This window comes from Typopeltis vanoorti, chromosome 10 (genome assembly GCF_054136105.1).
Source record: "Typopeltis vanoorti isolate ZY-2024b chromosome 10, IOZ_Tvanoo_1.0, whole genome shotgun sequence".
Classification (NCBI taxonomy): Eukaryota; Metazoa; Arthropoda; class Arachnida; order Uropygi; family Thelyphonidae; genus Typopeltis; species Typopeltis vanoorti.
In genome coordinates, this window is record NC_143558.1 from 51,699,992 (window position 1) to 51,712,469 (window position 12,478).

Below are 12,478 nucleotides of genomic sequence, written 5' to 3' on the forward strand. Positions count from 1 at the left end.
TTTTTTGCATTTTTTGTAGCCAGTTTGGTGGAAATCTTAGTTTTGCCTGTACTAAATAGTGATCAATTTCTAGCCCTCTTCTAACTTTAACGTCTAGGAAAAGGTTTGCTGCTTTTTCATTTGCTTTAAAGTAGTCTATTATTGATTTTTGTCCTCTTGCACATCACATATATTTATGTATATTTTTATTTTTGTAAAATGTATTCATTGTTTTTAAATTATTATATATTGCATAATCCTGTCGCTTTCCATTTTTGTTTACTATTGGTTCTCCAAATTTTTGTATATTATTGTTAATTTTTTTCATTCCTATTCTGGCATTAAGATCTCCGGCTATAATTATATGGTCTGTTTTATTTAATTTTTCATATATTCCTTGTAACTCTTTGTAAAAGTCATCATTTTCTTCTTCTTTTCTTTCTTCAGGGGCATACACTCCAACATTTAAAAATTAAATAAAGAAAATTTAACAATACTGTTAAATTTTCTTTATTTAATTTTAATCACACTTCTACTGTTCTTTCATTCCAGTATGTATAATGAGTTATTTTTGCTTTAGTTGATTTATGGATCCAAATCATTAAACCAGCTTTTGCATGTATTTGTTTGTTCATTCCACTATACATGATATTGTAATTAGCTGTTTCTTTTGTTCTTCAGGGGCATACACTCCAACATTTAAAAATTAAATAAAGAAAATTTAACAATACTGTTAAATTTTCTTTATTTAATTTTAATCACACTTCTACTGTTCTTTCATTCCAGTATGTATAATGAGTTATTTTTGCTTTAGTTGATTTATGGATCCAAATCATTAAACCAGCTTTTGCATGTATTTGTTTGTTCATTCCACTATACATGATATTGTAATTAGCTGTTTCTTTTGTTCCTTTAAGTTTCTTCTTTGTTTCTGTAAGAACTGCAATTACTATATTTTCATCATTTAAAATTTTATCTAATTTTTCTTCCTTATGTGCTATGCTTCTAATGTTCCATGTAGCATATTTCCCCATGTTTTTCTTTTTCCAAAGTTTCTTAACCTTTTCCAGTTTGCAGTCGTTTCCCATGTTTTCTGTCCGGTTTGGATTTTGTTGAAACTAGAAAGTAATATGTTTCCTTATGTCAAGTGACTAGCATGATGATAGGTATCCTAGTGGTGGGGCTGCCACCTTAAGACAACTAGGCTTGCCTTTTTTTAGTAGATAGTGGAAACTACAGTTTGAGAGGAAAGAGTCACCCCCTCACCCTTGAATTGCTCTAATAGCACTGGGGGGGGGGGGGAAGGAGTAAGAAGTAAGAGAGAGAGAGAGAGTAGAGGGATATACCAAGTGTACATTGTACGTCAGGTTCACCATGACCATACTCATCAATGTGAGCCCCTGAGAAAATATTTGTTAATGTTACCTTATAACCCAATACTCTTAGTTATAACTCTAATAACTGCTGGCCTGGTTAGCTGATTGGATGCATATCTACTCTTCTGCTAAAAGGCTGCGGGTATAAATCCTGCCATGGCCATGGATATTTGTGATTATTATTATTATTATTACCCCAAGACCTCATGGAGTCAAAGACTCATCTGGGAGGTCATTTTATCACACACATAGCTCATCATACCTGCCTTGAACACATTCAAACTCCTTGAAGACACCACACTCTCAGGCAAGGCATTCCAATCATTTACAACTCGGCACGAAAAAACCTTCCCCTCACTCCCTTACTCACACCTTCTTTATACAGCTTCCAGGGATGACCTCTGGTTCTTCTCCGATCTCCCACTATTTTCTGTAGAACCTCTCCAGCATTGATCCTATAACAACCCTTTACCAACTTGTAGGTCTCTATCTTATCTCCCCTCTTCCTCCTGTCCACCAGACTCTGCAAGATGCATCTTCTCAATCTTTCCTCATACTCAACATTCCAGCAGTCAGAAACTACATTAGTGAATCACCTTTGGACCCTTTCCAATATCTCTTCATCCTTCTGAAAACCCGGTGACCAAATCTGGGCACAATAGTCCATGTGTGGCCTAATCAAAGCCTTATACAACGGAACAAAAATGTCACAACTTCTACACGTCAATGTCCTCCGCATCATTCCCAGAAGCCTTTGTGTTGTCTTCACAATTTTGGCGATGTGTTCCCTAAATTTTAGATCTTTATCCACTATCACCCCTAGATCTCTTATTTCCTCTATCCTCTAAACACAACTTGTTGATACCTATCAGATAGCCAGTCTCCAATCCAATGCACTAATCTAATATCCAATCCCATCTGCTCTAGTTTGACTATCAATTGATCATGAGGTACTCTATTAAAAGCCTCTGCAAAATCCAAGTATATTACTGTGTATCCTTCTCCTCTGTCCAAGGGAAACAGTCATTTCATTGTAATGAAGTGACTGCTTGGTGAGAATTGGTGTAGTTGTGGTTTCAGTTGGTGATGGAATGGTAGAGACAGAGTTGTAGAGCAGGTACCCTCCCTCAATGAGTCCTTGGACTCCATGGAGGTGTCAAATAATAATAATAATAATAATCTCATGAACTCATTCAGTATTGTTACCTTCATTATTATTATTATTATTTTCTTGGGCACATCCCTCGTTATAGAAGGCCCTTACTAATTGTTATTCACACAGTTGCCTGTCATACTTTTCCTTAAACTCATTCAGGAAAGAAAGAAAGACTCAAAACTGCCTCTGGCAATCAATTGCCGTATTCACTACCTCCAAAATAAAAATATCTCATACCCTTGCTTAACCACACAGTTGCATGGTTTCCAAGGATGATACCTTGTTCTCTCCTTTTTTTATCATTTACTGAAAAAAATTCTTCAGTGTCAGTCCTATAAAACTCCTTTAATACTTTAGAATTTATAAAGTGTGAATTTTGTATTTTCAGGGAAAATAGAGAAGATAGGGTGAGGAATAGGTACTGCCAATGATAGCAGATGAATTGCAGCCAAAAAGAATTTGAGAGCCTTCTTAACCTAGATGGCCTGGCAGTTGTGGACATCCAAGAGGTGCAGATCAGGGCGATGACTAGTCTCATAGCAGAAGAGGTCCATTTAGCAATAAAATCGCTAAAATCGGGCAGGGCTGCTGGTGATGATGAAATTCGTCCCGAAATGCTAAAAGCCTTAAATCGAGACGGTGTTCTCGGGCTGACTCGAGTGTGTCAGGCTGCCTGGATATCTGGGCAAGCAGCAAAGCAGTGGCAGACAGGCATAATAATACCAGTCTTCAAGAAGGGAGACAGAGAGATTGTAGCAACTATCGTGGCATCTCTCTGCTCAGCCTGCCAAGGAAAGTATATGCTAGGTGCTTAGAAAGAAGGGGAAGGAGCATAGTTGAGTCAAAGTTCCAAGAAGAACAATGTGGCTTTCGTCCTGGTAGAAGCACAACTTACCAAATCTTCACTTTAAGGTCTTTGAGAAATCTTATGAATATGCCAAGAATGTCTACACATATTTTGTGGACTCTGAGAAAGCATATGACTGGGTTCCTCGGGATAAACTTTGGTAAGTAGTACCAGATTATGGAGCGGATGGCCAACTGTTAGCTACCATCAAGTCCCTGTATGAATACCCAGAGTTTTGTGTCAAGGTAAACAGCACAAAGTCTGGACTTTTCACAGTCTCCATTGGTCCCTGCCAAGGGTGTGTTCTGTCACCCCTCCTTTTCATAATATTTATGGACTGGATTGATAAGCACAGCCGAAGCAGTGAGTGTGTCAGAATCGGAAGATGTAGCATTGGACGTCAGCATTTTGCAGATGATCTGGTTCTGCTTAGCTCTTCCACATATGACCTCCAGCAGACCCTGGATAGGTTTGTACCTTTTTTGTGCAGAAGCCGGGATGAAGATGAGTGTGGCCAAAACGGAAACATTTGTGGTCTCAAGACAACCATCCCAGTGCACTCTACATGTGAGTGGAGTCCCACTGAGGCAGGTGAAGAAGTTTAAATACCTTGGGACCATATTCACGAGTTATGGAAAGTGGAATGTAGAGCTAGATACTTGAATCGGCTCAGCAAGCACAATATTGCAGGATTTTAGCCGTGCGGTAGTATTGAAGCGGGAGTTAAGCCAGAAGGCAAAGCTGGCTGTCTTCAATACAGTTTATGTGAGAATATTGTGCCTGGTCATATGATCAGAAGAGCTACCCATAACCAAAGTGGCCCAATTACTTATGATTGGGGGGGAAGCGACCATACTGTCTTGACTTTGAAGATTGCAAAAAATGAGTAATAGTCTGTCAAGAAGCAGTATATGTGGAATTACAAGGCAGGTGATTATGATAAACATAGGAGGAAGCTTGAAGCTGTGCCATGATATAAAAGCCTGAAAGGAAAGGATTTTATTAGTGCATGGGAAATAGTTAAGGGGGGCATCTAGAGGAAGTTATATTAATTGTTTGCCTGAGGTAAGGAGAGTTAATCAGGTAGGAGTTAGATGGATGAGTACTGTAATATGATCATGGATAAGTTTCAGAAGGAAAATGCTCTGGAGGGTATACAGATTATGAGAAGAAACTAACCAAACAAGCCAAGGGAAATATAAAGTGTTATTATATTATAATAAAGTGTTGTTTATTATCTGGCAAGTAAAAGGAAGAATCACTATAGAAGATTAACCTTAATAAGTGATGATGGTCATGAGGAGACAGAAGAAGATAAAATAGTTGAGTTACTGAATGATCACTTTGCAAGGGTATATCATCCTAGTGCGTTACTGCTTTAACATGTGTGACAGAGACTTATGTGGGAACACAGGTGGATAAATTGGAAGTTCTTGGGCCATTACAGAATCTCATGGTGAATGCAGCCGTTTGATTAGATGGAATATTAGTTTCATTTTGCAGGAATGTGCAAAGGAGCTGGCAATGCTTTAATTTAAGTCTCAACTCTGCTAGAGTTCCAAGGGCAAAACAATTCCCTTGCATAAGGGAGGTTCCAATGCTGCAGTATCAAATTATAGAATAATCAATATCTCTGGAGTGGTGGTAAAATTACTGGAAAAATTGATTAAAAAGAGAATTCAGGAATTGGTGGATAGAAATATGACACTCCATGAGGGGCAACATTGTGAAGAGTTGGACACTGTTAGTAATTTACTTACTTTTTATAATAGAGTGACAGCTGATGAATAGAGGAAATGGCTACACAATGATTCTGCTGAATTTTGCAAAGGCATTTGACAGAATACCACATCAAGCTCTGTTATGCAAATTAGAACACATGGGAATGGATATGACACTGCTTATGTGAACAAGAGGGTGGCTGCTGGACAGATATCAGAAAGTGGTATACAGAGGAGCAGAATCCAGACATAAACTGGTGTTTAGTGTTGTGTTCCTAGGTTCTGTGCTAGGACCACTGCTATTTAATTTGTACATAAATGATATAGGGAATAATTTGAAGGGAGATATTCAGTTGTTTGCTAATGATGCAAAATTAAGTAGAGTAATAATGATTTAAGGTAATACGTGTTGGTTTTACATGGAAAAGTGTAAAGTTATGCATTTTGAGATTAATAGATCACAAATATCACTTTGATGAACTGTATTCTAAGAAATAGATGTGACTAGGAATTTTGGGATGGTGATAAATAGAGAGTTGAAGTTTAGAGGCCATATTGCTAAGGTAGCTCATAAGATTACTTGGCTATTGAAAAACATGATAACAAGTAGAGATAAGTAATTGTTATACCACTTTGTAAGGCCTTGATACATCCATATCTGAATTCCTGTACTCACTGTTTCTTTGGGGGATGAGAAAGTGGTGGAGAGAATTCAGAGATGAGCAACAAAGATGGCGAGTGGCCTGTGGAACATTCCCTTTGAGGATAGATTGAGGGTGTATGGACTGCATAAATTGGTTGATAAGTGAAAAAGAGGAAATATAATAGAAACATTTGTTACTTAGAGGGGTTTATAAGATTTCAACACTTAGCTTGAGGGGAAGAACAAGAGGGCATCCTTTGAAGTTGAGTAAATATGTGGGTAGTACAGGGGGTGAGGACTAGATTTTTCGCATGGAGAGTTGTGAATAAATCAAATGGACTATCAGAGTTAGTTGTTAGTGCTTTATCTGTTAATTGGTTCAAGGAGAGGTATGATAAATTGTGTGGATAAATTGAGTCTCCTGTGACAAGCCTTTGTACTCCATGGAGATGCCTGTACAACAATCATAATAAAAATAATAATAAAAACTTATTTACTAAAACAAAGAGCCAGAAGGTTTCAGTTCAGCAATGCAAAAATTATGATAATCAAGTGGATATTAAATCCAGCATTATATATATTATATTATATATATATATAATGTTTATATCTATAAATGCCAGCGAGTGCATTCCCATAAGCTCCCTGGTCAAATTTCATACAAAACTTTTATAGTTTCTGTATTCAGCTATAAATAATTCTGAATTTAATATCCACTTGATTTTTATAATAAAAACTTGTGTTTCTGTCATATCCCATCTTTTCTGCCTATCTTCCAGTTTTTGTCATGTGCAGAACTTCAGTCTGTCCTCATAGAAAGCAGTCTTGGTTATTTGTTTCTGGAACTTCTGCATCACTTCCTTCCCCTCAGTGAATCTTTGTGAACAGATCTATGCAGTATTCCAGATGCAGCCTTGTTATATCCATATAAAGAGGAATAATAACTCCCATTATCTCTGCACCTTAGTATGTTTACCAGTATCAAAGTAATCTGATGAACTCTTTTTAGCACCGTTGCTATATTCATGCTGAACTTCAAATCTTCCACAATCAATTCCAAATCCCAGTCTCATCAATTTTCTTCAGTTCATTTCTGTCAGTGAAGTACACAACTTGTGATCTCTTTATCCTAAAGTGCATACCTTTACTGCTGCCACATTAAACTGGTAGCCATTATCCTTTGCCCATACTTCCAGGCTGTTTTAAATCATCTGCAGGATCTCTGTATAATTCATTGCCTATTATTCTTCCCAGTTTTGCATCATTGGCAAACAATTGGATATTTCTCCTTAAATCATAACCTGTATTATTGATGAATAAATTAAATAGCACTAGCCCAAGTACAGTACTAGTCAACTGCCTACTACTTGAATCATTTTCTTCATATATTACTGTTTGATATATGATTAGCTATTTGCTTTATTCAACTCATTTGTTACCCTGTTATTAAAAGTAAGAAAATCACTTAGGTAAAACCAATCCTTTACAAAACAATGGTGCCCCCCCCCCCCCCCCCCCAAAGTATCATTATATTCCTGTCCACTCAATTTTGAAATCTGCATTTTATTATCTTTTTCAATGCCTTAAACACCACTCCTAATATACTAATTATTTTTTACATTTCCTACATCTGTCTTGGAGCCTCCTTTATACAATGGAACTGCTTTGTCCTCTTTCTATTCCCTTGGCTCTTTCTGAGAGTAGAGACTTAAAACATTTTGTCAGAGGAGTTGCCAGTTTCCTTGTACATGCTTATAATATTTGGGCTGATCTAATCCCATGAACGTTTTTGCACACAGATTCTGCAATGCTGTAAGAAACTCCATTTCATTTACATCCATTCTCACATTAGTTATCGTCACATTTGGCACTGCACTATATCCACACAGATGAATACCCTTGCAAAATGATTACTCTGTTACTGAACTAAATAATTCAGTTACTGAGTGATCGTTTTCTGTTTCTATTACCTTTCCACCTTCATTAAAGTTATCCTTCTGTAGTCATTCTTTCCTTTCACTCATACATAGCAAAACACATTTTTGAGATATTCTTTTGGTTGCTTGACCAGCTTCTTCTCATAATCTGTTTTTGCTTTTGTTACCACACAGGTCATCCTTCTTGCTTGTGCTTTTTGTAGCCTATGAGCTTGCTGATAAACCTTTCTCTTTATAATACCGATTAAGAGGTAGCAATGCTCTCTCACCTTTGACATGCCACAAGAAGGTGTTTAGAATTATTTGTTTAAATAAACAAATAAATCATTAATTCATAAGTTATTTATCTTGTCAGTGAAATAGGTTTGATGAAGTGATCAACATTGATGGTGAACTGCACATTGTATAATTTGCTGTTTTAGTTTGTAAATTTTATATGGTATATGGTATAAATACAAAATATTACTTGTCTGTGTGATATGTGCAGTTTTCACACAGACAGCTATATTCTGTATTAATACTATATAAAATTTTACTAAAATAATGAGTTGTATACACACAGCATGCATTTCACCATAAATGGCTTTCTTAAAACCTCATGTACCTGAGGAATGTAATTCCTCATGTACATCATGTATGATTCCTTGTGTATAACATAATCATCATGAATAATATAATTTCTCATAATTCTTATTCATGAGGAATATAATTAGGGCTTTCAATGATATGAGCTCTAATTATATTTCTCAAGTTGATAAATATTAATAACTTTCATATGATATCACGATAATGCAACTTTTTCTTTTGTTAATTAGGTTTAATGGTATGATATCATGGATGAATGAAGTTGAAAAAAGCATTTCTACAATAACAGAAGATATTTCTTCAGAAGTAGAATTTGAAGTCCTTAGAATAAAATTTTTGGTTAGTGCATATCAATAATCAAAATAATTACCTTAAATAATATTATTGGACACTATATTTACAGTTCTATAAGGATACTTGATAACAAATGCCTCAGAGAATACATTTAGTTGAATTGGCTTCTCTTTTGTCATGACCTTTTTTTTCCCCTTGAATATCCCATGCCTGTTAAATAAATTATTCATCTCTGTACTCAAGAAAAAAAAAATTAAAAAATGAAATATTAATATCAAATATGAAAGCTTACATTTATAATTAACATATGTAATGTAATATTTAAATTTGAATATGATAATCCTCATTAATTGCAGCTGAAGCTGTGCATTTCTTTTAATCAAAATAATAATAATAATAAATAAAATGTACACAGGAGTTTGCTTGTAGGAATGTTTCTTTCACAAATTGATAACATATTGCTAATAAAACATAATTTTTCTCTATTAATTATTATTATTATTATTATTATTACGGGTATCTCCATGGAGTCAGTAGACTCATCGCGGGAGACCCAAACTAGCAAAACAATATCTGTCATATCTCTTCTTGTCATGACCTTTTTTGTGAGAAACCTATGTGAGAAAAGGGTATATTTTACTAGAATGGTTGGCCAAGTGGTTAGCATATCCACTCTCCAGCCAAAAGGCTGTGGGTTCAACTCCTATCGTGGGCATGTATGTTTGTATTGTCTGTGAAAATACTACTAGTGGTGGTGGTGGATAGTAGTGGCATTGGTGGAGATGATGCGGTTCTCTGTGGTTGGTGGATTGAGTGGTGGAAGTGGAGAGTTGTGGAGTAAGTGCCCTCCCTAGATGGGTCTTTGGACTCCTCAGAGGTGTCATGTAATAATAATAATTACACATGTGAGAGTTAATAATAATAAATAAATAAATAAAATGTGCACAGCAATTTACTTGTAGGAATGTCCCTTTCACAACATATTGCCTATAAAATGTTTTACTTATAAAAAATTGAAGCAGAATTGAAATAGAACATCTAAGAAAATAGTGGCATAACCTTTGGGGTGGGGAGGAAAGAGGTTATCATTTAACCACACTACCATGTTCTTGTTGAATGGAAAGTTTTAATTTTTTTTAGTTATTTTATTGTTATTTATTTTTTTTATGTGAAGACTACTTAACTGAGGCCAAAACTAATCATTATTCACACAATACCTATCATACCATCATATCATGATATGAGATACAGGTGAATAGAATGAAATACTTGAATGTTGTTATAGACCTAGTAATGTGGATGGTAGTGACAATGAAATGTATAATCAAATTAACCAAGCAAATAAGAAAAGGGTGATTATTATGGGTGATTTTAACTATGGCAATATAGATTGGGATGATGAGATAGCAACTGTAAATAACGAAGAGTTTCTTGAGTTTTTGAGGGACAACTACCTCAGACAGTATGTAACAGAGGGCACATGAGTATTGAGGGTCTTGGATTTGATCATCTCATCACAGGATGTAATTATAAATGAGGTCAAATCACTCTCCGGTTGGTGAGAGTGACCAGGAAGTGATTACCTGCATGGTTGCCAGCAGTGTGAAAACCTATGTGAGAAAAGGGTATATGTGGATTATGAGGAGCTCAGGAGACAGTTTGCAGGTGTAGCATGGAATGAGGAGTTACCTGGAAAATAGATCAGTGCAGCTTGGGAGATATTCAAGAACTGTCTAGCAGAGGCAGTGTCTAAATATATTCCAGAGGTAAGAAGGTTAAATAAGGTAGGTGTGAAATGGATAAATGAAGAGATTAAGCATGCAATACAGAGAAAAAAGCATATGAAGGCAGCATAAGAGAAGCGGTAATAACCAATTCCATGAGGATTACAAAGACCAGGCAAGGTGGGTGACTTGGTTGGTAAGGATAGCAAAAGCGAAGTATGAGCCACAGTTAGCTAATGAAGCCAAAAAGAGATCTAGGGAGTGCTTTCGACATGTAGCCAGCAAAATAAAGAATGATTATGGAAAGATAACATTAATTGGAGAAAATGGAATAAGGACAGCTACTGTGGAAGATGTAGTGGAGATACTTAATGAGCAGTTCATAAAGGTCTTTCTTTCTTGTGAATGTGATATGGAGTGATTGAGAGAAGTTGATAATGGGGAGGAGAGACTGTAAGTGAGAAAGAGGTGTATGAGGAATTGAACAAACTTGACGTTAATAAGGTTGTGGGACTTGATAATATATCTCCACATATTGTGAAGGAATGTTCCAGGGAGTTGACATCTGCCTTGACATATTTTTTAATATGAGTCTTGCACTGGGTCATGTTCCAATGTAGTGGAAGGAGGGCAAGATTGTACTGCATCATAAGGGAGGTAATAGAACTTATGCATCAAATTATAGGCCTATCTGTGTCAGGTGTCGTGCTTAAGTTTTTGGAGAAGCTGGTGAGAACTTGGATCCAGAAGAGAGTTGAGAACAATGGAATTATCTTTGATGGACAGCATGAATTTTCTAAAGGGAGGTCATGTTTTAGTAATCTACTTACTTATTACAATAAAGTGATGGCTTCCTTGGACAGAGTAGAGGGAATACACAAAAGTATACTTAGATTTTGCAAAGGCTTTTGATAGGTTACTGCTTGATAAGTTGATAATCAAACTAGAGTGGATGGGTTTGTATATTAGATTAGTGCAATGGATTAGATATCTGATTGGTATCAGCAAGTTGTGTATGAGGGAGCAATATCCAAGAAGAGGAAAGTCACTAGTGATTTGTCTCATGGGTCTGTTTTAGGGCCATTGCTGTTTAACCTATATAGCAATGTTTCCCAACATGAGGCATATGCCCCACTGGGGGGCAATATGAATATTTTTTTGGGGAAATTAGAAAGTGATGTTGTATTTGTAACCTCATCACCAATATACTCAAAAAACTCACCATTATCGGCGATAAATTATCCATGTTGCAACCCTGACTTTCCTAGCAAAAAAGCCGACATCACTAGTACAGCAGCAGTCAACATAAATCCAGTATCAATAAGAGCTCTTAGAAAAGCAAAATGATGAGTCTATTAGAACTTTATTCGACATAAAAGGAACAATGTCATGGCTTTCTGACGAGACAGAAACAAAATACCAAAATTCAACTAGTTTTGCAAAAAAAATACTGTTTCCCTTTTCGTCATCATATTTAGTTGAATGTGGCTTTAGTGGCTTAAATGACTTGCTACTGAAAAAAAGAAATCATCTGGATATCACAACCATGGGGATTGGAGATTGAAAATCTAAATTAGTACCTCAAATAAAAACTCTTTGCAATAGACATCAAGCTCAAGGATCGCATTAACTTGGATTTTATTCCCAAGTTCAGTTCGATTTATGTTTTATAATATACAAAGTGTAATATAAAATTTATATTCATTGAAGAAAGTCAAATTAAAAACAATTTTACCTATGTTCCTTTTTTATTTAAAATACATATTTATATTATACTTTTTCAGAACTTGACTGACTATTATGCTAGGGGGGGGCATCAAAATCTTTGAGGCATTTAGGTGGAGAATGATCCAAAAAACGTTGGGAAACACTGCTATATGGTAATGATATTCATGAAGATTTGAATGGGGATATCCAGTTGTTTGCAGATGATGCAAAGTTGGAACAAACCATGAAGAGTAGAGAATGTGTTGTGGCCTTACAATAAGACTTGGATAAAATGAGTGAATAGGCACGGAATTGGGGATACGAGTTCAATGTTGCAAAATGTAAGGTTAAAATTTGGGAAACAAAGATGGGATATATTGTTGGAGGTGGAGGAAATTAGAGATCTTGTGGTGATAGTGGATAAGGATCTGAAATTTAGAGGACACCTTGCCAAAATTGTGATGGCAACACAAAGAATTCTGGGAATGATGTAGAGAACACTGACTTGT

At 35.9% G+C, this 12,478-nt stretch overlaps 1 protein-coding gene across 1 annotated transcript in view; it reads left to right on the forward strand.

Annotated features, from left to right (window-relative positions):
* LOC150102415 (muscle-specific protein 300 kDa-like) overlaps positions 1-12,478 on the forward strand; it is a 288,507-nt gene that overhangs the window by 217,166 nt on the left and 58,863 nt on the right. The window contains exon 15 of the mRNA XM_090399573.1: positions 8,475-8,583. Within this exon, the coding sequence (XP_090255699.1) occupies positions 8,475-8,583 (109 nt within the window). The remainder of the gene's footprint in view (positions 1-8,474; positions 8,584-12,478) is intronic.